The sequence below is a fragment of the Ornithorhynchus anatinus genome, chromosome X1 (genome assembly GCF_004115215.2).
Source record: "Ornithorhynchus anatinus isolate Pmale09 chromosome X1, mOrnAna1.pri.v4, whole genome shotgun sequence".
Classification (NCBI taxonomy): Eukaryota; Metazoa; Chordata; class Mammalia; order Monotremata; family Ornithorhynchidae; genus Ornithorhynchus; species Ornithorhynchus anatinus.
In genome coordinates, this window is record NC_041749.1 from 124,676,134 (window position 1) to 124,702,447 (window position 26,314).

At 49.2% G+C, this 26,314-nt stretch overlaps 1 protein-coding gene and 1 non-coding gene across 2 annotated transcripts in view; both read left to right on the forward strand.

Moving 5' to 3' along the window:
* LOC100680566 (protein BEAN1-like) overlaps positions 1-17,217 on the forward strand; it is a 92,554-nt gene extending 75,337 nt beyond the window's left edge. Inside the window, exon 6 of the mRNA XM_029049781.2 lies at positions 16,697-17,217. Coding sequence (XP_028905614.1) covers positions 16,697-17,039 — 343 coding nt within the window. The 3' untranslated portion in view covers positions 17,040-17,217. The remainder of the gene's footprint in view (positions 1-16,696) is intronic.
* Positions 17,218-21,309: 4,092 nt separating this feature from the next.
* Positions 21,310-21,445, forward strand: LOC114806745. Its single transcript, XR_003754807.1, has one exon. It is a non-coding gene; the product is annotated as a small nucleolar RNA SNORA7 (small nucleolar RNA).
* Positions 21,446-26,314: the final 4,869 nt, after the last annotated feature.

The following is a 26,314-nucleotide window of genomic DNA, read 5'->3' on the forward strand; positions in this document are numbered from 1 at the left end:
CAATTTATTATTTTACTATTGTTATTATTATTATTAGTCCAATGTGACTGTGGTGTTGGGAGTTAATAGAGGTAATTCCCCTGGAGAAGGTGGGAGAAGCTCCACCATGATGAACAGCTGCTCTTAGATTTATCATCACCCTTGTCTCTCGTATTGTTTTTATGTTTTTAATGCTTCTTCTTTTCTTTTTTTTATGGCATTTGTTAACCACTTACTCTATGCCAGGCACTGTACAAAGCACTCAGGTAGAGACGATCTAACCAGGTTGGACAGAGTCCATGTCCCGCATGGAGCTCCCAGTCTTAATCCCCATTTTGTAAATGAGGTAACTGAGGCCCAGAGAAGTGCAGTGACTTACCCAAGGTCCCACAGCAGATAAGTGGTGAAGCCGGAATTAGAACCCAGGTCCTCTGACTCCCAGGCCGATGTTCTTTCCATCAGTCTATACTGTTTCCTTTTGCATCTGTCACCAATTCCCTCACCCTTTCAATCTTAGACTGACCTCCTTGGGGACCAGGGACCATGTCTAATCAATCCTTGTCTGGGCACTTGTTTTTCAGTCCTTAGTACAGTGCTTTGCACACAGTAAGCACTTAATTGATACCATTACTGCTAGTCCTGCTATTTCAGAATGGCTCTGAAGATGGAGAGAATGGTGGTCTGGCAGAGTTGGAAGGGCAGGGAAGAGCAGGACAAGGGGTCGGGACGGGCAAAGGAAGCCTGGTAATACGATGTACACAGACTTGCCCCTTAGGAGTTAGAACCCAACAGGAAGGCCAAGAACACAATGGCCCCCTGGGTTTGTGGGGGGCGTCTCTCTTTCTCTAGATTTGGGCTGGTTTGGGAGGACTGGAATGGGAGTCGGGAGACCGGATCCTAGTCCCAGCTACACGACCGACTCACTGTGTGGCTTTGGGCAAGTTACTTCGCCTTTCTGGGCCTCAGTATTCTCATCTGTGAATCGGGCAGACTCCTCCCTGCCTCTTCCGGCCTCCCAGGGATCACTGGGAGGTCGTCGTCTTTGTCTAATCCCCCTCCCCCACCTCAGCCCTGCTTTACTGTGAGAGCACTTAGAGTTTCTGGAAAATCAAGTGGCCCAGGAGTCCAGACTATCATTCACTGTTCCTCCTTCTCTTTAACCTTCACTACCTCCCTCAGGAGTTGAGTTTCCCAAGGAAAGGTGGTGGGCAATGCTAGCCAAGGCAGCAGGGTGGACAGCAACCTATCTGGACCTCCTTTTCCTCATTCGTAAACTAGCCAGCCCCCGCTCCCCATCTCTGACCCTGATTTCTCCTGGCCACTGCCCTTGTGAAATGCTCTCCCACCTCGTGTTCTCCGACCAACCCTCTCCAGCCCCTTCCTTCTTGAGGCCTTCCTGACATAACCACCTGACTCTGGGCACTCCAGCCACCCCAGCCCTTGCCCTCTGTTGTGAACTCTGTCGCATGTACTCTCCTCTCCCAAGGGCGTAGTACAGTGCTCTGCACATGGTAAGTGCTCAAAAAGCTTGCCCATCGTGCCACCCTCTGAAGTCTGACTATAGAAAGAAGATCTGTTGAGGAAACCTTTGAAACGTTCTTGCCATCAACTCAGGATTCCCTCCTTCTCTGTGATGAGACTGGAGCCATCTTCACACACTTCACCGAGATGGCATGGCCACTTATCAGCTGTGTGACTTTGGGCAAGTCGCTTAACTTCTCTGTGCCTCAGTTACCTCATCTGCAAAATGGGGATTAAGACTGAGAGCCCCACGTGGGACAACCTGATTACCTTGTATCTACCCCAGCGCTTACAACAGTGCTTGGCACATAGTAAGTACTTAAATACCATCATTATCAATATTATTATTATTCCCTGGGCCTCCATGAGCTCATCTGCAAAATGGGGATGCAGACTGGAATGTGGGACACTGACTGCATCTGACCTGATTAGCTTCTTTCCATCCCAGCGATTAGTATAGTGCCTGGCACATAGGAGATGCTTAACAAATACCATTAAAAAAAAATTTGATCAATGACATTTATTGCATGCTTACCGTGTGCAGAACACTGGACTAAGCTCTTGGGAGAGTGTGATACAACAGAGTTGGTAGACACGTTCCCTGCCCACAACGAGCTTTCATTCTAAAGGGGGAGACAGTAAATATGTATATGTAATTTATATTAATGTAGATATGTATTTATTAATCTCTGGAATGTTATGTTGAAGTTCTTGGTTTCCCAGCGGTCTGCCTAGCCCTGGATCTCTTCCACCTCTTGCACCCATTCCTTAATTTGATCTGTGTGCTACCACGCAGGTAGCCTCACTCCTGTCCTAGGCCTGAAGTGCTGCAAGATGTTATCGGTGCAGTAGATGTTTCACTCCAAGTAGACTTTTAGCTCTGAGTCATTTGCATGGACCCCTCACAGCCACCTTGAGCACTTTAGTTAGGATCAATTTTCATTAGCCACTTATTTACACACTTATTCATCTGTGGATTCACTTTTCCAGGTTCTTTTCCTCCTGTTCCCATTCTTTCTAAATTATGTCTCCTTGTCTCCTGGATTAGATTGCAAACCCCTCGAGGCAAGGGATTGTGTTCTTCTGCTACTAGTGTACTCTCCCAAGTGTTTAGTACAGTGGCCTGCTCGATACATACCAGCGATTGAGACCACGAACCAGATTATAATAACTGTGGTATTTGTTAAGCACTTACTGGGTGCCAAGCACTGCACTAAAGCTCTGGAGTCCCACATGGGCTCACATTCCGAGTAAGAGGTAGTGAACGGTCTAGTGTCAAGAGCCCAGGCTTGAGAGTCAGAGGTGGTGGGTTCTAACCTATCTCTGCCACTTGTCTGCTGTGTGACTTTGGGCCAGCCACTTCACTTCTCTGGGCCTCAGTTACCTCATCTGGAAAATGGAGATTGAGACTGTAAGCCCCATGTGGGACAGAAACTGTGTCCCACCTGATTACCTTGTATCTACCCCAGCATTTAGAACAGTGCTTGGCACAGAGTAAGTGCTTAACAAGCACCATAATAATTATTATTAGAGCTCTCTATATACTACTAATAATAATTGAGATATTTGTTAAGAATTTGCTCTGTGCTAAACCCTGGGGTAGATACAATACAATCAGATAAATGCAGTCCCTGTCCCACTTGAGGTTCACAGCCTAACAGGGAGAACAGGTATCGAATCCCCATTTTACAGATGAGGGAACTGAGGTCCAGAGAAGTGAAATGACTTTATTCATTCAATAGTATTTGAACGCTTACTATGTGCAGAGCACTGTACTAAGCTCTTGGAATGCACAATTCAGGAACAGTTAGAGACAATCCCTGCCAAATGACGGGCTCACAGTCCAAGGTCACGCAGCAAGCAAATGGCAGAGCTGGGATTAGAACCAAGCTCTCCTGACTCCCTGTCCTGTGTTGTCCCCAGTAGGCCACGCTACTTCTCTCTGCCCTAGAGTGCCCGGAGTGTCCCAAGCAGCAACTGCTCCCTGCCTGGATGTACCTTAGCAAGCATCAGTGCAGATCGATCCAGCACCCCCCAGGATCACTAAATTGGGAACCTTATCTGTAAATTTGTTGTGGAGGGGGAATGTGTCTACCACCTCTGTTGCACTGTACTCTCCCAAGTACTTAGTACAGTGCTCTGCACACAGTAAGCACTCAGTAAATACCATTGATTGATTGGCCAATGGCAATGTGGTATTTAAGCATTTATTATGTGTTAAGATGACCCGAGAGCCTCCTGTAAAATCCATTCGACCTTTCTGAGGTTGGCCCCCTAGAGCCCTACTTTCTGCTCTGAAAAGGAGAATGTTGGGGGCTAAAGCCTCATGACCTTTACCTTTGGGTCACTCTTGGCTCTGGGGTGAGAGGCATGGTCCCTTCCCTGGAGAAGCTTCCAGTCTACTATGTGCAGAGCAACGTACTAACACTAGGGAGAATACAATAGAGTTGCTAGACACAATCCCTGCCCTTGAAGAGCTTACAGTCTTCTGTGTCTAGAGCACTGTACTAAGTGCTTGGGAGAGTAAAATAAAGTTAGTAGGCATGATCCCTGACCTTGGGGATCTTACAGTCTAGTGGCATTTGTCCATTTGGGGGCATTTGAGTTCATCTGTTCCCACAATAGCATCAGCAGCAGCACGGCTTCGTGGAAAGAGCACAGGCCTGAGAGTCAGAGAACCTGGTTCTAATCTTACCCTACCACTAATACTTGCCTACTGTGTGAACTTGGGCAAGTCATTTTACTTCCCTGAGCCTCAGTTGCCTCATCTGTTCTCCCTCCCCCTTAGACTGTGAGCTCCATATGGGATAGAGACTCCATCTGTCCTGAACATATTATATATCTACCCCCACTATACTATGCTTAGTACAGTGCTTGGCATATAATAAGCACTTAAATAATACACAATTATTATCATCATAATAGGCCATCACAGTCAAATTCTTCCTTATTCGTGCCATCAGGTTTCATAGCAAGGGCAGAGATACCGATTCCATTTGCAGGCCTCAATCAGTGGAATTTATTGAGCACTTACTATTTCTTACTATTACTAAATACTGGAGCGCATGCACTTATTATCCTAAGAAAGCAGCATGGCCTAGTGGATAAAGCATGGGCCTGGGAGTTAGAAGGACCTGGGTCCTAATTCTTGCTCCACCATTTGTCTGCTGACTCAGGGCAAGTCACTTAACTTCTCTGTGCCTCAGTTACCTCATCTGCTACATGAGGATTAAGGCTGTGAACTCCATGTGGGACACTGACTGTATCTGATCTGATTAGCTTGTATCTACCCCAGTGCTTAGTCCAAGACCTAGCACACAGTAAGTGTTTAACAAATACCATTATTTTATTTTTTTTTAAAAAAAAAAAGGTCTCCAGTCACCTAAGGATATCAATCTTGATGACATACCCTAAGTCTGGCTCTCGCCCCGTGTCAGCAGGTTTACCCCTGCAGAGGAACATGTGTCCATCTATCTCTCCTTCTGAAACCCCATCCTAAAGTCAGATTAGTGCAAGGATGGGAGATGGGAATTTGAATTTTGGTGGAAAGGAAGTGATGTGTGCTTTTGGTGGCGTCACCTCCGATGAAGGGGGTTGGACTAGGGTTAGGAGTTAGGAATGAGAAAAGGGTCATCATGCCATGCTCTGCATGCTAACTCTAGTTTTTTCCACCACCCCTACGTAGATCTGCCAGGTGTGTTTCTCTGGTTATAGTACTGTCATTGGTCAGCAAACATAATTGGAGTCAGGGCTGAGCCAGGGGTTCTGTCCAGAAGGAACCTAATGGGCAGAGCTGCAGGTCCTGAGAAGGTTCAACTGAGTCAAAAAAAAAAAAGTCCTTGCCATCGGTGGCAATGCTTGCACCATCAGGGCTTAGAACAGTGCTTCGCACATAGTAAGAGTTTAACAAATACCATTATCATCAAATACCGTTATCATCATTTTGTTGTTACTAGTGGCGGGGGGGGGGGGTCCGCTGTCTTTTTGACTTCCAAAGCTAGGCCGTGACCATTGATCTCTTCCCACCCCGGCACTGAAGTCACCAGGCAGAACCCAGTCAATCAGTGGTATTTCTGAGCACTTATTCTGTGCAAAGCCTTCTCCCCTCCTTCTACTGCTTGATATGGCTGTGTCTGCTTGTAAGTCTCTTTGTACAGTGCTCTGTATACGTGAAACAATTAATACCAATGATTCATTGATGGATTGACTGAGGATGATCGGTCAGCTGGGATTTGCCAGCTGGGGCAGGGGAGGTGAGGCCAGGTTTCAAGGGTGAGGTCAGCAGGGAGCAGTTTAGCCTTCAGAGGGAAGGTCGGTACCCCAAAGTAAGATGGCATCTTCGGGGTGCTCCACCGGGGTGGGGCAGGGAGATCTCCTGTGCCACCTACGTGCAGGTTTTGCAAGCCCATCCCATCTCCTTCTGACCCCCTCCCACATCAATAACTGGGGGAGGAGCGGGGGGGAGAAAAGGAAGTGTTGCAGGAAGGATATCCACGGTGTAGAGCACCCCCCCAAACAGATTCCCACAAAAAAATAATTCCAGCAGAAGTGGGTTACAGGTGTATTGACAATGTAACAATCAATCAGTGGTATTTACTGAGCATTTACTGTATCCAGAGCACTGTACTAAGGACTTGGGAGAGGACAATATAACAGAATTAGTAGACATGTCCCCTGCCCACAATGAGCTTACAGTCAAGAGGGGAAGACAGACATTAAAATAAATTACACCTAAGTACCTGTGTGCTGTGGAGCTGAGGTGAGGTGAATAAAGGGTACAGATCCAAGTGCAAGGTTGACACAGAAAGGAATAGTGGAAATAAGGGTTTTTATGGTATTTATTAAGCATATACAATGTGCCAGGCACTGCCCTAAGCATTGGGGTAGATAGAAGCCAATCAGGTTGGACACAGTCCATGTCCCACATGGGGCTCACAGTCTTAATTCCCGTTTTACAGATGAGGTAACTGGGGCCCAGAGAAGGTAAGTGACTTGCCCAAGGTCACACAGCAGACAAGTGGCTTAGTCGGAGAAGGCCTTTAACACACCTCAGTTCATTCAATCATATTTACTGAGAGCTTACTGTGTGCAAAGCACTGTACTAAGCGCTTGGGAGAGTACAATATAGCAGACACATTCCTGCCCACAACAAGCTTACAGTCTAGAGGGGGAGACAGACATTAATATAAATAAATTACAGATAAATACATATGTGCTGTGGGGATGGGCAGGAGGAATGAACGAATGAAGGAGCAAGTAAGAGCAGCGCAGAAGGGAGTGGGAGGGGAGGAGGGCTTAGTCAGGGAAGGCTTCTTGGAGGAGATGTGCCTTCAATAAGGCTTTGAAGTGGGGAAGAGCAATTATCTGTCTGATATGAGGAGGCAGGGCGTTCCAGGCCAGAGGTAGGGATGTGGGCGAGAGGTCAACGGCGAGATAGACAAGATCAAGGTACAGTGAGAAGGTTAGCATTAGAGGAAGGAACATACCTCAGTGGATCCCCAGAGCGATTTTCATCCCTGTGCAAACTCTAGTTCATGTCCATTACCTGGAGATTAGATGGCGAATCTCCCTGTGGGCGGGGACTGTGTCCAACCTGTGTCCATTCTGTTATGACCCCGAGGGCTTAGCACATAGCATGTGCTTCATAAATGTTATCATTGTTATTACATTTATGCTGTGTGGGGGACATCATGTAGCCCAACCCCACTCCTTCTCTTCCATTCATCACCATGGAGAATTCCTGCAAGGAGCTTAGGGAATCCAGCCCTTCTTTCCTTCAACATCACTACAGTCTCCAGAATTGCTGGTGATAACATAGCTGCGTGCTTGCAGAAAAAAATATAATTTCTTGGAGAGTTTTAGACACCACTTTTCCTCAGAAAGTCAGTGTAGAAACCACCTGTGAGTCACCGGGTCCAGGAAGATGCTAATGGTAATTTTCTGTCGACGTTCAGTCCACTTTTACCTCAGAAGAAACCTTTAAGTTCGGCTCCCACCAAAGAAACCTTTTCACCCGGCCACCCCCCCACTGAAAGCTTCCCTATATCTCCCTGGATATTAATGGATGTTCCTTGGGAAAATGACTCTCATCACCACCTTGTGGCTCTGACTCATGCGAATTTCTATCCTTAATATTTAAGCTGCCGCGATCACAGAAGTGAGAACATCTTCAGGAGACGTGGAAGCATTTCACCCCTACAAAAGAGAGTGAAAGCTTTTTTCAAGTGGTCCTCAAAGGCTTTAGTAGTCCCCCTTCCCCTCTCACAATTGCCCAATGATTCCTTCTCCCCCTTCCCCACCCCCGGATCCCACCCCAAGACCTGTCAGGCAAGAAAAAGTAGCACCTGGGCTTTTACACTTCATTTGCATTTCGCAGAAAGAGAACAAAGCTCAGACCCGTTTACAGGGTGGGATTTTATAGGCAAAATCTGAAAAGTAAACAGGTCCCAAACTGCAAAAATCATTACCACTCAGAGGCCCCAACCATTACTGTAGGGAGAGAGTTTTAATGGAAAAAAAAAGAGACCATTCATTCAGTTAGCTAATGGGATGGCATTTAGATTTAGATTCCGCTGAGCCTTAAAAGATTGCTTTGGCCTATGAAACTTGCTGCAGCCACCACTCCACTTAATGAAGCAATTTTATTTTTTTTTTAAATTTCTCATGGATTTGGAGAATTCAAACAAAATGCCCCGTATTGATCTCCATGGGTAGCGATGTCTTATTGAGTAGCACGACCCAGGAACTCTGAGGCTCTCAAGACCCAGAACACTCCCGCCTCACCCCCAGCCCACTGCAGTTTTGATGAAGTGTCTAGGAAACAGAGTGTCGTCGATCGCCACAGTGATGAGACAAGGAGCTCAGAAACATGAACTTCATCACAGGCACCATTGATTATGTGATTCATTCTGATGCATCAACAAGTGTTTTCACTCAAGGACAGGCTGATGGTTTAGCTGGAAAAATCAAACCTCTTACGCCTGGCCTCCCCCCAGCCACTGCCTGGCTACTGTCTCATTCCCAGGAGTCTATCTGGGAGTGGGTGGAAAAGGGTGTTGGCCTTTGTGTGGTAGGATGGTGTGAGAGTTCTCCAGAGGTTAAAGAGTCCCAGCCTACCTTCAGGACCCTACAGCGCCCCTCCTACCCACCCTCTCCCCATTTCCCCCATGCCGGGTGTGATCACTTACAAAAGGTCCAATCTATCAGTTTGCTTTGGCCCGGCTATTTAATGCCAGCCTGCAGCTGCCCATCTCCTTGCCTCCACCTCTAAAGGGGGTTAAACTGGGCTGACTCCCCATTTTCTGAATACTGGTCTGTTAATTTCCTCAATTCCTCACTGCTGGGATCTCTAGAGTGACGATGTAACCCTGGATTATTTCCTGAGTTCTGCGCTTCAGTGATCCCAGTGGTGTTTACAGCAGGTCAGTGCTTGCTGCTGCTGAAGAGGACTCACAGGGCCCATCTCTCTCACAGCCACGGATAGCACCCTGACTCCGGCCAGCCGTCTCACAGTGCGGCGCTGGTCCCGATCTGGGGTGGGGGGAAGCGAGAGAGTGTGGATGGCTCAGTGTGAGCCATCACCACTACCAGTGACACGACCCAAGCGCACATCCCGCTGATGGTGGGGAAAGCTAATCAAGAGTCCAATGCAAGTAGGTGGCCCAAGGCATTGGAATCTCCCAAGAGATTCAGCTAGGGGCACAGTGTCCTTTACCCTCTGGTATCTTACAATCTGTTGAGGGAGACTGGCAGGCACAGATCATGTACATACAGTGGAGCAGAAGAAAGACTATGGATTCAACTAGTGACAGCAAGAATGCGGCACAGTGAATGAATGAATCTCTGCAGAGCTAGGCTGGTAAACCAGAGAAAGCTTTTAAATCTTTATTTGCAGGGCAAAGGGGAGCAGGGAGGGAGGAATTGTAAACTTCTTTGGGAACTCCGAAAACCATAGCCTCATCTCTTCTCAAAGAGGTGGTCATAATTTGAGTGAGAGTTGCTTAACTCAGTTTCCTTGACAACAAACTCACCTCTTTGGAAGCCTAAAGAGTGAGGGTGAAAAGAGTTCTTCCTTGAGAGCCATATTTACATTCATTCAGTGTTCACTCATTCATTCGATAGTATTTATTACTATCGATAATAAATATCGGTAATATCGGTAATACTATCGGTATGCCTACCGAGTGCATAGCACTGTTCTAGGTCCTTGGCAGAATACAACAAAAGCAGAAGACTGTCCCCGCCCTCATGGAGCTTACAATTCAATTGGAAAAACAGACAAATCTGTTGTCCAACTGTACATTCCAAGCGCTTAGTACAGTGCTCTGCACATAGTAAGCACTCAGTAAATACTATTGAATGAACGAATGAAATTGTGAACGTACAATGAAACCAGAAGGAAAATCTCCGTACAATAGCTGATAGCAAGAGTTTGGAAAATCAAACAAAGGAATAAATAAATGGAGTGTGTATATTGAACATTCATCAAGGAAGGCTTCCTGGAGGAGGTGGGATTTTAGAAGGCCTTTGAAAACGGGCAGAGCTGTGGTCCGATGGATTTGAAGGGAGAGGAATTCTGGGCATGGGGGGGAGGGAGTGCATGAGCAAGGGGTCAGAGGCAAGAGAGTGAGGCATACTAGAAGGTGAGCTTGGGAGGAACAATGAGTCTGAGCTGGGGATTGGTGGGAGAAGAAAGGAGCTGAAATGTAAGAAGGAGAGAGCTGGTGGACAGACTTGAAGCTGATGGTCAGGAGTTTCTGCTCAAAGCAGAGGGAGATTTGGAGTCACTGGGCGTTTCGAAGAAGGAGGGCAGTAATGCACGCTGAGCAGCATTTTAGGAAGAAGATAAGGCAATAGTGTGGAGAACAGACTGGAGAGGAGAGAGGTTTGAGGCAGTGAGATGAGCGAGTAGGCTGATGGAGTAGCCCAGCGTGGAGGTGGGGATTGGACCAGAGGGGAGGGTGGCGGGGAGGGGGGCATGGAGAATAATCTGTTTTCTCTGGGTTCTTTGCCGACTGGATGGTTTGGCCTGAAATTCTGACTGTGAGCTCAGGCAGGGGCTCTCTCAAATCAATCGATCAATCAATGGTCTTTATTGAGTGCTTACTGTGTGCAGAGCAATGTACTCCAGGCCTGGGAAAGTGCAGTACAATAGAGTTGGTAGAGACAATCCACAAGGAGTTTTCAGTCGAAAGAAAACAGCTTGGATAGTAGGACCTGCTTCCTTCTAAATCAGCTTGCCCCAGCTTTAGTGAGACAACTCGTTGCTGATATGGAAGGTAGGTAAGTAAAGAGCATTTATTGAGTACCCACTGGGTGCCATGTACTTTACTAAGTGCTTGGAAAAGTACCATAGAAGCAGGAGAGAAGCATTAGAGAAGCAGCGTGGCTCAGTGGAAAGAGCCCGGGCTTGGGAGTCAGAGGTCATGGGTTCAAATCCCGGATCTGCCACTTGTCAGCTGTGTGACTATGGGCAAGTCACTTAACTTCTCTGTGCCTCAGTTACCTCCTCTGTAAAATGGGGATTAACTGTGAGCCTCACGTGGGACAAGCTGATGACCCTGTATCTACCCCAGCGCTTAGAACAGTGCTCTGCACATAGTAAGCGATTAACAAATACCAACATTATTATTATTATGAGCTCCATTCCCTGCCCACAAAGAACTCACACTATAATATGGGGTGGGGACAGGCATAAAACTATTTATAAATAGGGTAATTCTAGTAAATAAATTGACTGTACGATTGATCGTGCATATAATTACGGTATTCGTTAAGCACTTACTATGTGCCAGCCACTGCACTAAGCGCTGTGGTGGATACAAGCAAATCAAGTTGGACACAGTCCCTCTCCCACACAGGGCTTGCAGTCTCAATCACCATTTTACAGATGAGGTAACTGAGGCACAGAGAGGTGAACTGACTTGCCCAAGGTCACTCAGAAGACAAGTGGTGGAACCGGGATTAGAACCCAGGACCTTCCGACTCCCAGATCTATGCTCTATCCACTATGCCATGCCACTTCTATGTATATGTACAAATGTGCTGAAGGAGGGTATAAATATCTAGATATGGGCTAGGGGTGGCTAATGGGTTCAAGTGACTTGGGATGTTGGGAGTTAAATCAGGGAAGGTTTGTTGGAAGTGGTGGGATTCACTAAGGACTTGGAAGGTGGGAAAATCATCCAAAACAAAACTCCTAATTTCCCCCCCTACCCAAAACTTGCCCTCCCCCCGTCTTTCCCATCACTACAGACAATACCACTACCCTCCCTATCACACAGAACTGTAATCTTGGTGTCGTCCTCGACTCATCTTCTCTTATTCCACCGCATATTCCAATCTATCACCAAATCCTGTCAGCTCCATCTTCCCAACACTGCTAAAGTCCAACTTTTCCTCTCCATCCAAACTACTACCACACTTATCCAAGCACTTATCCTATCCCGCTTCAACTAGTGCATCTGCCTCCTCGCTGACCTCTGGCCTCCTGCCTCTCCCCACTCCAGTCCATACTTCACTCTGCTGCCCAGATCATTTTTCTACAAAAACGTTCAGTCCATGTCTCTCCAATCCCCACGAACCTCCAGTGGTTGCCTATCCACCTCCGCTTGAAACAGAAGCTCGTTATCATTTGCTTGAAACCAGTCAATCGCCTTGTCCTTGTACCTCTCTGATCTACTATAATCCAGCCCACACCACTAGCACCAGTTTACTCACAGTGCCTCGATCTCTTCTATCTCGCTGCTGACCCCTTTCCCACATCCTCCTCCTAGCCCGGAATTCCCTCCCCACCTCATGTATGCCAGACCATCACTCTCCCCACCTTCAAAGCATTATTAAGATCACATCTAGTAATAATAATGGACTTGCTAAGCACTTACTATGTTTCCCAAGCACTTAGGACATTGCTCCACACACAGTAAGTACTCAGTAACTACGATTGAATGAATGTTCTAAGCACTGGGGAAGATACAAGTCAATCAGGTTAGACACAGTCCCTGTCCCACATGGGGCTCACATTATTCATCCAAGAGGTCTTCTTCAACTAAGCCCCCTTATTCCTGGCTCTCTCTCTCTCTTCTGCATCATCTATGCACTTGGATGTGTGACCTTTTGGCTTCAACCCCACAGCACTTATGTACATAACTTTAAAATACATTATACATTACAAATTCATATTAATATCTGTCTCCCCCTCTAGAATGTAAGCTCGTTCTGGGTAGGAAACCTGTCTACCAACTCTGTGGTACTGTGCTCTCCCAAGTGCTTAGTACAGTGCTCTGCATATAGTAAATGCTCAATAAATAATAATAATAATGGTATTTGTTAAGCACTCACTATGTGCCAAACACTGTTCTAAGTGCTGGGGTAGATACAAGGTAATCAGGTTGTCCCAAGTGGGGCTCACAGTCTTAATCCCCATTTTCCAGATGAGGTCACTGAGGCACAGAGAAGGTAAGTGGCTTGCCCAAGGTCACACAGCAGACGAGTGGCGGAGCCGGGATTAGAACCCACAACATCTGACTCCCAAGCTCGTGGTCTTTCACTAAGCCACGCTGCTTCTCTAAACCCTGGGGTAGATACAAATTAATCGGGTTGGACACAGTCCATCCCATTGAAGATAATGATGATGATGTTGACAAATAGAAAGGGAGGGAGTCCCAAGACGGTGGAATAGCCGTGAACAAAGGGATAGAAGCTGGATAGGAGGAGTAGGGCCAGGGTACGCAACTCACAGTTGGGGGTGAGGACTGAGTTCATGGGAGAGGGGATGTGCGTGAGAAAGCAAGTCAACAGGTTGTGATAGGTGTGAGTCTGTCTCTGACAGGATGCTTGGAGGAAACATGCGCTGGTCACCCTCCTAGACAACCATCTTCCTCTCCCCTCTCCATCCCTGACACTCCCCCAGCATGGACCATCTGACATCCCTAACCCCCCTCTCCCCATCCCTGACCCTCCCCCAGTAACCCAACATAGATCATCCCACCCCTGACTTTCCCCTCTGGATCCCTGACTCTCCCCACTGTGCCCCAGCACGGACCATCCAACATCCCTGACTCCTCCTTCCAGTGACTCAGCACTGACCATCCAACTTCCCTATCTCCTCCCTCTTTATCCCTGCCTTTTCCTCCGGTGATCCAGAAGGGCTGCTCATCCATAAGCCTATCTAAACCCCTCATGAGCTGCCGGTGCTTACGGCCGCCCAGCTTCCTGGAGGAATAGGTTCCCTGGGTTTAACCACCCTAATGGGGGAAGAAGTGTTTCCTTGTCCCCGCTTTGAACCTGCCACCTTCCAGTTCCAAGGGGTGCCCCTCACCCAAGTGGAAGGGGGCAGGGATTTGGAAAATAGCAATTCCATGTTTGCACTTCATCCTGGTTTTGTAGAGTTTTGCAGGCTTTTTGTTTGTTTTCTCCAAAGCACCGGGTGGGATCTGAATAATGTGTTTATTTTGTCATTCCTTTTTTGGATCCTCAGGGTAAAATATCTGGTGTTTCCCCACTGCCTCATCTTCATTCCTCATCCTCTCCCTCCCCATGCTCAGCAATTAGTCTCATCGACTTGGAGCCCTGTTCAGCAGGGACTAGGGGACCCCAAGGAAGGGAAAAGGGAAGATTTGAGCACCTCTGGCACTGGAGGCTGTGCATTCGTTGCTGTCTGGCGCTGGGTTCAGTTCATCACAAACGGCCCCAGGGCTTGGGTCACCAGCCCAAGTAACACGCCGGGAGTCACTAGTTTAGAAGGGATTCATTCATTCACTAGTATTTATTGAGCGCTTACTATGTGCACAGCACTGTACTAAACGCTTGGAATTTATACTTCGGCAACAGATAGAGACAATCCCTGCCCATTGACGGGCTTACAGTCCCATTAGAAGATGCAAGGGAGAATCTAGGATGGAGAGGGCAGGGTGACCTCTGACCTCCTCCACAGGGCGGGGGGGCGGTAGAGGCAGGAAGGGGTGAAGAGGGGTGGGAAGCGATGAGGCTGGGGGATGGAGAAGGGTGGGAAGGGCTGGCCTGGTTTCCCAGGAGCTAAGAGGTGCAAACCCCGGTCCGGGGGAGTTTTCTGACATTCGCTGGAAAGCCAGTTTACTTTCAGATCTCCTAACTTGGCAGAGGCAGCACGTCCGTCCGCCCTGCGGCCAACCAATATTCGCACCTTGAACTGGACCGCCTCTAAAAGAGAATCTCAGAGAAGCAGCATGGCTCAGTGGAAAAGAGCACGGGCTTGGGAGTCAGAGGTCATGGGTTCGAATCCCGGCTCTGCCACTTGTCAGCTGTGTGACTGTGGGCAAGTCACTTCACTTCTCTGTGCCTTAGTTACCTCATCTGTAAAATGGAGATTAAGACTGTGAGCCTCATGAGGGACAACCTGATTACCCTGTGTCTACCCCAGCGCTTAGAACAGTGCTCTGCACATAGTAGGCGCTTAACAAATAGTTAAGTAGTAGTCTCCCTATTACCCTTCCTTTCCAAAATCCTAGAACGAGTCGTCTACAATCGATGCTTAGAATTCCTTAACTCCCATTCTCTCCTAGACCCCCTCCGATCTGGCTTCCCGTCCCCTCCAGTCTACCGAGACTGCTCTCTCTAAGGTCACCCGTGACCTCCTTCTTGCCAAATCCAATGGCTCCTACTCCATTCTGATCCTCCTTGACCTCTCTGCTGCCTTTGACACTGTCGACCATCCCCTCCTCCTCCATACCTTATCTCACCTTGGCTTCACGGACTCCGTCCTCTCCCGGTTCTCCTCTTACCTCTCTGGCCGGTCATTCTCGGTCTCCTTCGCCGGCGCCTCCTCCCCTTCCCATCCTCTAATGGCAGGGGTTCCTCAAGGGTCAGTTCTCGGCCCTCTTCCGTTCTCCATTTACACTCACTCCCTCGGTGAACTCATTCGCTCTCACGGCTTTGACTACCATCTCTACGCGGATGACACGCAGATCTGCATCTCCGCCCCTGTCCTCTCCCCCTCCCTTCGGGCTCGCATCTCCTCCCGCCTGCGGGACGTCTCCGCCCGGATGTCGGCCCGCCACCTGAAACTCGACGTGAGCGAGACCGAGCTCCTCATCTTCCCTCCCGAACCCGGTCCTCTCCCGGACTTCCCTATCGCCGTGGACGGCACGACCGTCCTTCCCGTCTCTCGGGCCCGCGATCTCGGTGTCATCCTTGACTCGTCTCTCTCGTTCACCCCACGCGTCCTATCCGTTACCGAGACCTACCGGTTTCACCTTTACGATATCGCCGAGATCCGCCCTCTCCTCTCCACCCAGACGGCTACCTTACTATTACGGGCTCTCGTTATATCCCGGCTAGACTACCGTGTCAGCCTTCTCTCTGATCTCCCTTCCTCCTCTCTCGCCCCGCTCCGGTCTATTCTTCACCCCGCTGCCCGGCTCATCTTCCTGCAGAAACGATCCGGGCCTGTCACTCCCCTTCTTAAACACCTCCAGTGGTTGCCTATCGACCTCCGCTCCAAACAAAAACTCCTCACTCTAGGCTTCGAGGCTCTCCATCACCTCGCCCCTTCCTACCTCTCCTCCCTTCTCTCTTTCTACCGCCCACCCCGCACGCTCCGCTCCTCCGCCGCCCACCTCCTCGCCGTCCCTCGGACTCGCCTATCCCGCCGTCGACCCCCGGGCCACGTCCTCCCGCGGTCCCGGGACGCCCTCCCTCCTCGCCTCCGCCAAAACGATTCTCTTCCCCTCTTCGAAACCCTACTTAAAACTCACCTCCTCCGAGAGGCCTTCCCAGACTGAGCTCCTCTTCTCCCTCTACTCCCTCTCCCGCCCCCCCTTCACCTCTCCGCAGCTTAACCCTCTTGTCCCCCCATCTCCCTCTGCTCCTCCTCCTCTCCCTTCCCATCCCCTCAGCACTGTACTCGTCTGCTCAACTGTATATATTTATTACCCTATTTATTTTGTTAATGAAATGTACATCGCCTCGATTCTATTTAGTTGCCATTGTTTTTACGAGATGCTCTTCCCCTTGACTATTTATTGCCATTGTTCTCGTCTGTCCGTCTCCCCCGATCAGACCGTAAGCCCGTCAAACGGCAGGGACCGTCTCTATCTGTTGCCGACTTGTTCATTCCAAGCGCTTAGTACAGTGCTCTGCACATAGTAAGCGCTCAATAAATACTATTGAGTGAATGAATGAACAAATACCAACATTATTATTATCTCTTTTCTTGCAGCTACGAGGAATGCGTGAGACCAACTGCCCTGCAAATCCCCACGGACGAGCCGCCGCCCTACTCTCTGACCGACCCCGGTCAGAGGATTGAGCTGCCGGTAGGTATTGGCCCCATGCCGGGAATGGCTTTTGGGGAGCCCGAGTGGGCCTCCAACTCGCTAGGCTGCCGTCACGGAGGGCAGCCCCTCGTTTCTGCTATTTCCCGGGCCCGATGCCCCCTGGAGACCATGCCCCACTACGAGGTGATGGTCTGTGACCAGAGCCGTCCGATTCCGCTGATGCCGCGAGATGCCCCGAAAAATTCCAATCTCGAATATCTGCATCTCTTCAACAGAATCTTCTGAAGGACCCCTGTTCCCTGTCCCCTACGAAGGCGTTAAAAAAAAACAACAAAAAAAAAACAAAAAAAACCCCAACCCATCCCAAAACCCAAGACGCGACAGGGGGAAACGAAAAAAAAATAACATTTGATCTACCCCGGGACCTTTTATTGGCTTCGCAGCTCCTAAAAGGTCCGAAAAAAAATCGGGGGGGGGGGTGGGAGGGGAGGGAAAGTGGGCGGGGGGGAGGGAAGAGGGAGGAGGGAGGAGGGAGGGGAAGTGGGCGGGGGGCGGGGGGCTGGTCAGTTTGCTTTATCCCCTCCAGTAAATTTTGAAAATTGCCCCAATCCAGGCGGACAGGCCGTGTCTCCCCATTCGGTGACCGCCGAACGTCCCCACAAAAGCAGAAGTCCCAAGGCAAAAATTCTCTGCAAGAAATCGTTTTCCTTTCCGATCAGTTTGAGGGGGATAAACCAAATCTTCTCTTCTCCCCGCTACAAGGGGGGGACCATTGGAAACTCATCCCTCCCTCCCCCTCACCCCATCCCCCCACGGCCCCCATCCCGGGCTCCGACCGATCGCTCCGCACAGCCGGGAAGGGTCCCTGGGGCCGAGCTACGACGTTGGAGCCCGGGATGCATTTCCACCCTCGGCCTCCAGGGGGATCCGGGTGCTCTGCTTTACCGACCCCGCTTCCCGTGCTGTGCTTTTCTCGGCCTTTAGCCTCAGTCCGTTGGTCAGTCCAGTGAGTCAGTCGAACAGTGTCGCGATGGTAATTGTTTCAACGTGGAGTAAATAATAGATGCTGCCGCTTCTCGTGGACCCTGGTGATTCATTCCCAATATGCACTGGGCAAACTCTCCTCTAACCGCCCTGGGCCATGGTGCCTACCACTCGCCCTTCCCCAGCTCCCTGCGGGCTATTCCCAGCCCCGTCCCCCTCCTCAGCACCATCCTTCCCCTCCCCAGAGCGCCGGGAGGTTGTGGGGGGAGGGAGGAGGAAGGCGGGCGGGGAAAAGGTCCGGGGTGGGCCCCCGAGGCCCAGATCAAATTCCCATTTTAGACCTCGGGGAGGCTGGAGCCTCCGGCGACGAAGGCTCCAGGCTGCTTGGGCCTGGAATCCAAAAAGAAGCTTCTGCTGCCTAGGCAAGGCGCTGAACTTCACCCTGGATTTCTCGGTGCTGGGAGCGGGAGGGAGATCGGGGTAGCTTTTCCTCTCCAGGATGGGGATGTGACCATTCCCAGCGAAAAAGGCTGTTCGCTCTCGGAGGGATCGCTCGCGAACATGGAGGGCGGCGGCGCCTTCGGGGTGAACGGCTCTTGGCGCTCCCTTTCGAAGGCCACTGGGCATCTCCCCGACCGTCCGGTTTGGGGGTCGCCGTGGCCCCCGCAGCCCGCCCGGGAAGCAGATCCGCTTCACAACCCCGCAGCTCCGGGATGGTTTCTGCTCCGGGGAGCACCCGCTTACTGACTCGATTCAGTGTGGACGCAGCGGTGGGGCAGACCTCTGCTCCGATGAATCGCTGCGTTCAACAGCCTCTTTGAAACCAACATCCCAGTTACCACTACGGAGGCAGCACAGCCTAGTGGGAAAGAGCATGGGCCCCGGGAGTCAGAAGACCCGGGCTCGAAGTCCCAATTCTATTCTTGGCCTGCCGTGTGACCCTGGGCAAGTCACGTCACCGCTCTGGGCCTCGGTCTCCTCAATCTGTAAAATCAAATCCCACTCTCTCCCTCCTTCTTAGGCTGTATGAGCCCTGTATGGGGCAGGAACCGCGTCCTATCTGGTCATCTTGTATGCTTCATAGAGGACCACGGTGCTTAAAAAAGACCGTCGTTATATTAAAAGCAAATGGGGGAGGGGAGTAGTATTTCCAGAAACAGCTCAGATCTTAATTAACTTCTGAGAGTCTGCTAGGGCCTAGGAGATTCTAAAACTTCTCTCAGCATGCCTTCTCCACCCAAACAACTCAGACTGCTACAGAATGTATTAAAATGATAGACTGTCCATCAGTTCCCTCAACATTTGCCAGCATCCTCTTTCCAACTCTGATGAAGGGCTAATCTCTTTTTTAAGTGGTTGGATAACCTGATTGACAATTTTATATTTTATTTTCCGGTAGTGAAGCCAGTTTCCCCAGTGCAGAGCCAGTAGCTCTTCACCCACACCCTTCACAACCCAAATCAAACTAGGAATACTAAGGATTGTTTACATCCAATTGTCTGTCACCTTTGTAGGGTACTATTTTGTAGGAAGTAGAGCATCTGCTTGCCATATTGGACCAATTGGAAAACCCACTTCAGGGTTTAGTTCCTTTGCAAAAATATGTTCAGCGTCTGGGCTGCAGAAACCCAGGCAACCAACCGATGTTCAAAAAAACATAACTGCAGATCACCCTGGGAGCCGAATATGTTTTTCCACCCTGGATGAGGTTCCGGGTAAATAATAATTGTATTGTTTCTCGGCTCTAAATCAATAATTCTGGATCGTTATAATGGGGGCCAAAAATGCAGCCCTTCCCAAAAGAAATTTAGAGCTGGGGACCAACTTGTGATTTCATGCTATATCCGAAGCAGAGGGAAGTGAAAATGTCCTTAGCTGGACAAATGATATTTTTCCAGCACTTCTTGACTGGTGAAAATTTGAATTTCTTAGTGGGAGAGTGTTTTATTGCTCAAAGTCATTTTGCAACTCATAATACACTAGAAATGATGGGTTGTTTTGTTTTTTGGGTTTTTGGTTTGTGGTGGGTTTTTTTTTACTTAATACCAAGTGAAACAAGGTGGCATTTTTTCAGGCTGGTAAACACATCCATTAATGAAGCCAACTGATTCGTTGTCCTGCTTTAAGTGGCACCAACTCCCATAATGTTCAGGACAGAGCAATTTTTTAAAAAGCAGTTTTTAAAAAGCAACTTGCGGGTTACAAAAGTATTTTCCTACCATTAAAAAAGTGTAACAAGAGGTGACCGTCGATTTGCTTTTAAAATGTCACAATAAGAGAATTCATCCCTCACCCAGGGCGGCCTTCTGCCGTCCTGGTTCAGCGCCCGCTTCGAGAAGGGCCGAGAGCAGCCACACTTTGGGCTTTGACTAGCTACACCCACATAGGGAGTCTGGTGTCACGACCCTATGTACCTTACACTGCCTCCCCGATTCCCAACAGAAGATCGCAGCAGCCCTGAGAGCCTCTGATTCAACAGCAGGGAGGGGGGGGCGGAGGGGAAAAAAGCAAGATCCTGGTGTCATCTTCTACCTAGAAACCAGAGCCTACCCCGGGCGGAGGAAAGAAAAAGAAAGGGAGAGGAGAGAAGCCCTCACGGGGCCAAGAGGGAGCTATAGTTGGAGACCGACTAGGTCTCGTGAGATGGATTCTCCTGGAGGTGCCTAATTAACCCAGACATCTGGCGGCCTTAGATCAATCTGAGCACTTGTCAGTGCTGGGATCCTGTGTCCAAGCCCAGGGCCCGAGTTTATAAGCTATTAAATATGCTGGTGTTTCTCGCTTAGCCAAACGTGCTGTTCCGCTCCTTGGTGAGAAAACTTTTCTTCTATGAAACGCTATTGTCCACTGCAGAAGCGAGCCTTTAAAAAGATGAATGTTTCAAGCTTAGAACGTCTCTCTTATTAGTAGACTTGTGCACTCCTGTACTGTATCTGCGTTTCTTCAATCAGTGTACAGTATTGGCTTCAACTTCTTACTACTTTTTAGGAATAGCTTTGTTTCAGATGCATTCACTTTTCAGGGGGAAAATATTGGTTCCAAGGCACAACACCATAGCGGTTACATCCTGGATTCGAGCAGCTAAACAACTCATTCTTAGACTTGGACACACAATCCACTTTATACACCTACTTTATACTCAAAATTCTCAGCAAAGATATTCCCACTCTTTTCTAAAGGGAATAAACACAACCAAATAAACATAGTAGCCTTTGTAGTGTCAGCACAGAAACCAATATATTAACCTCAAGTTTTGTATCTTTTTCTGTCCAATTTAGTCTGTGAACTGAGGTAGCATAGGTAGGGGAAAGGGAAGGGGTGGGGGTGGGGGGAAGGGGACGGAGTTCTTGTGTTATTCTTCTATTCTGTCAACTGCCTAGCAAAATGGATATTCCGAATTTCTCTATTGTGCTTTTTCTCTCGTTTCTCTGTCTTTGCTGTATCTTGTTGCTATTTTATGCCCACATCCAGCACAAGAATAAAAACCTGCACACAGTGAAATGCCTTATTGTTGTGTTCTCTGATGGTCGCCCGTGATTCCTGTCAATTAATCACTGGTATCGATTTATTGAGCCTCAGGGTCATACTTGGAGAGTTTCCAGTACTCTACCAGGCTTGACTACGGGAGGGGGAATCAAGCAGAGGCTTATCCATTCCATTCCTAGTTTGGGCAATGGCTAGTGAGTGGAAGGCAATCTGCTACAAGTCAAAACTCACCTATGCTGGGCAGCAGCGGCATAGGAGAAAGTCGAGGGCGGGGGCCTCAAGTTTACTGCACGGGAAGAAAACTCCATGTCCACACTACCAGAACGATTGCAGATGGAGATGGTCGTTCTGGGAGAGATGCGTCCATGGCGTGACTCTGGGTTGGAAGTGACTTGACAGCGAAAGACATGATTTATTGAGCACTTACTTTGTGCAGAACACTGTACTGAGCACCAGGGACAGTACAGTAGAGTTGGTAGATACTGCCCACGAGGACACAGACCTTAAAATAAGTTACAAGTAGGGGAAATGGCAGAGTGTAAGGTTATGGACCAAGTGGTGTGGTGCTGGGGTGAGAATCAAAATGATTAAGGGGGTACAGATTCTAATGCATAGGTGATGCCGAAGGGAGGGGGAAAGGTGGGAAAAAAACGTTTGGCAGGAAAGGCTTCTTGGAAGAGATATGTTTTTAGGAGGGCTTTGAAGATGGGGAAAGTGGTGGTCTGCAGGTATGAGGGGGAAGCAGCGTCAGGACAGAGGGCAAACACAGGCAAGGGGTCAGTGGTGAGAAAGACGAGATTGGAGTGGTGTTAGAGGAGCAAAGTATAGAGGTTGGGTTGTAGTAAGAGATCAGCGAGGGAGGGAGAGAACTGATTGGGTGGGTGCCTTAAAGCTGATGGCAAGGAATTTCTGCTTGATGTGGAGATTGATGGACAAGTAGTGGAGGTTTTTGAGGAATGGGGAGTTATGGAAAATCCCACCTCCTTCCGGAAGCCTTCCCCATTAATTCCGAATACCCCAGTTGCATTAAGCCAACAGCCACTCTTATCATTTATATATTTTTACTAGCCCATTCAATTATTTATTCAGCTATTTCATCCTGATACATTTGTACTACCTCCTACTATATCCTTGTTCTTTCCTCCTACTCTCACTATTTATAAATTGTGCCCACCTGTCCCCAACCATTGGCTATTAAGCTCCCTGGTGGAATCAAGGGTATTTATTGAGCACCTACTACGTGCAGAGAAGAAATGCCGACACTCCACTGTGAGTGTGGGGGCAAAGGGGGGGGGCAAGGGATGTGATGAGGACTAGGAGAAGACAAGCTTCAAGGAGCCAAAAGGCCAGCAAGTCACCATTTTGGGTCTAAGTTTTCAGCCCTGATTGGAAACTGTAAGGTCTCATCAGAGACCAGTGATGAGCAAATCCGGGAGTCTTAGGGGTGATAACCCCCCTCACGCCCATCGAGTGGACAGCAGTCGTGCAGAGCTAGAAGAGTACAAGTCTGTAAAACGACACGATCCTTACCCTCAATCAAGTGAGCCAAGCTCTTGGGAGAGTATAATAAAAGAAAGTTGGTGGACACGTTCGCCGCCTTCGAGGAGCTTACGGTCTACTGTGTACAGAGATGGCAGGGCTGTGACAGGCGGCAGCGATGGCGCCAGAGGCCTGAGGTGGGGCAACCCTCCAAGACCCCCGCACAAAGGGGAAGGGTCGATTTCCCCTCCCCGCCTGCTGGGGGAAGGACTGAGACAGAAGGAAAGGACGGTGAGCTCTCCAGCCCCTCCCCCCATCCATACACACAACTCTGACCGCATAAGCGCTTAGTACAGTGCTCTGCACACAGTAAACGCTCAATAAATACGACTGAATGAGCCAGAGAGAAGGACCGCCGACCACACCAGTGCCCACTCGTCAGGGCAGGGACCATAAACTGAGTCAAGGGGAGGATCTTCGCCCACCCCCAACCCCCGGGGGCCGGGGATCGCTCCAGAAGAAGGGACGCCGAGCCCTCCGGCTTCTCGTTCATTCCTTCATTCATTCGTATTTATTGAGCGCTTACTGTACGAAGCACATGCCTATTTACTTGTTTTGGTGTCTGCTTCCCCGTTCTAGACTGAGCCCGTTGTTGGGTAGGGAGTGTCTCTATTTGTTGCCGAATTAGCACAGTGCTCTGCACACAATAAGCGCTCAATAAATACGATTGAATGAACTTGGAAAGAACAATGCAGCAATAGAGATGATCCCTACGCAAAATGGGTTTACGGTCGGTGGGGGGAGGCTCACACCGGAGGCCTTGGATCACGCCAAAGAAACAGGACAGGGACTCACCAGGGAGATAGCGTGTCAACAGTCATCCATTACAACTAACGACTTAATAGTGCTCGCCTATTCACTCCGCGCAACTGCTTTAATGATTCGCAAATGGCAACTCAGGACTTGTGGATTCCCCCCAGCTGGAAGCGGCTGAATGGCCACCTACTAGAACCACCTGTCTTGGCCACTAAGTCTATACATCAACTGCTGCAGCTCCGGATTTTCCCTTACGCCCTAATCTGTGTGTCCACAGTCCCTTCCTCTGATCCTCCCTGCCCCAGCACCCCTCTTCATCCTCCTCCACACAGCCTCAACCCAATGGGGCCTGTGGAACCCCCGCCCTATAGTGGAAAAGTTTCCCTTTATCCTTGCCTTATTCCTGATCCAGTCACTACTCCTCCTCACAAATCTCCTCTACCACCCACCCCAATTACAAATCACGGTCATCTACCGCCGACGCCCCCGCCCAGCTCCTCCTCCAACTTTCCGAACCATTTTGATCCCTTGCTCACATTCCTTCTCTCATTCTTCAACTCTATATTGATCCTTGGGGGCTTCGATATCTATGTGGATGATGACGATGGTATTTAATGATATTTAAGCGCTTACTTTGTGCCAAGCACTGTTCTAAACGCTGGGGTAGATATAAGGTAATCAGATTGTCCCACGTAGAGCTCAGTCTTAACCCCCAATTTAAAGATGAGGTAACAGCTACAGAAAAGTTAAACGAATTGCCTTACAAGTCACAGAGCAGACAAGTGGCAGAGCTGGGATTAGAACCCATGACCTCTGACTCCCAAACCCATGCTCTTTCCATAAACCACGCGACTTCCCTAGCAGCCACATCATCCAGCATCCAGGAGAAGCAGCATGGCTCAGTAGAAAGAGCCCAGGCTTGGGAGTCAGAGGTCATGGGTTCGAATCCCGGATCTGCCACTTGTCAGCTGTGTGACTGTGGGCGAGTCACTTCACTTCTCTGGGCCTCAGTTACCTCATCTGTAAAATGAGGATTAACTGGGAGCCTCACGTGGGACAACCTGATTACCCTGTATCTACCCCAGCGCTTAGAACAGTGCTCTGCACCTAGTAAGCGCTTAACATATACCAACATTAATTAATTGATATCCCCGACGATTCTTCCACTGTCCACCTCATCTCACTCTACTCCAATGACCTCCTGCCCTACCCCACCTTACACAATCACCAATTTGGGCAATCACTTGATTTTATAATCTCTATTTACTATGCAATCCCTACCTTCACCCATTCTGAAATTCCTCTATTAGACCAAAACCTCCTCACCTTCTCTCTTTCCCATAAACCCACCCCTCGCAAATCTGTCTTTTTTTTCCTCCCAGAGACTTCCGTTCTTTTGGTCCCCTCCAATATTCTAGTCACCCTCCCCATTTGGTCTCCATACCCAAACTACCTTCTCCTAAAGCAAAAATAGACACCACCCTCTCCAGCGAACTCAACTCCTTCGCTTCCCCTGTCCCTCCACCGATCTCATCCCTCTTACCCCGCAACCCTGGATCACCTCCACAGTTTGCTTCCTCCGCTCCTGTGCCCGAGCTGTGCAGCGCTGGTGGCGGAAATCCAGACATCTCTCTGACCTTGCCCACCTGAAATTCATTCTATTCTGTTTCATTTAGGCCCTCATCACTGCCGGACAATGATACGTCTTCTTCCTAATTCACTCCCATACCCACTGCCCCTGCCAGCAGTTCCAGACATTTAATTCCTTCCTCAAATCTTTGGTTCCCCTGCCCCCATCTCTTTCTCCTAATAATAATAATAGTATTTAATCCCTTACTATGTGCCAGGCACTATAGTAAGCACTGGGGAGGATACAAGCAAAACAAGCTGGACACAGTCCCTGTCCCATGGGGCTCACAATCTCAATTCCCATTTTACAGATGAGGTACTGAGGAACAGAGAAGAAGTGACTTGCCCAAGGTCACACAGCAAACACGTGGCAGATGCTGGATTAGAACCCATGACGCTCTGACCCGCAGGCCTGTACTCTCTCCATTACACCATGCTGCTTCTATGCCGTCCTCATACCTGCAACTTGGGCAGGGTCAACAAAGACAAGGCTCAGGAAAAGGCGAGTCACTGGGGCTCGAAGCTGTCTGGCCCTGTCTGGCGACTGAATGTCAACTGGCTCCAGTGGGCGAACAGGAGGCGGCTTGATCAGGTCCACGACCCTTTCCTCGCCTCACATGAGAGCCAAGTTGGGCTGGCAACCCTCACCTGACTGGGCAGGTAGCCCAGAGGCCATGTTCCACCATGTTCCTCCTCTAGTGGTGGCCCGGATACCCACCAAACCCGCTCATGGAGCCCTTTAATTAAGATAATGCACTAAAGCGCTTATTCTGTGCCCAACATTCTGTTAGAATAAGGCGGTCCCTGCCCAACATGGGATTCACCGCTAAAGAGGGAGGGAGAACATATGTTCTCTCCCCCATCCTAAAACTGAGGAAACTGAGGCCCAGAAAGGATAAGACCACAGTCCTCCAGTAGGCCTGAGGCATAGCCCTTCAGACCCAAACTTCCTAGGGTTGCTACCCAGAGCGAGGGTGAAAACCACCAGAGATGGTAAAGGTCATCGTGGGCAGGGAATGTGCCTGTTTATTGTTGTAGTGTATTCTCCCAAGCGCTTAGTACAGTGCTCTGCACACAGCAAGCGCTCAATAAATACCATTGAATGAATGAATCAATCAACTAAACAAGCCGTCAGGCCTTGAGAGTCATGCAGGGGGAGCTGGGGA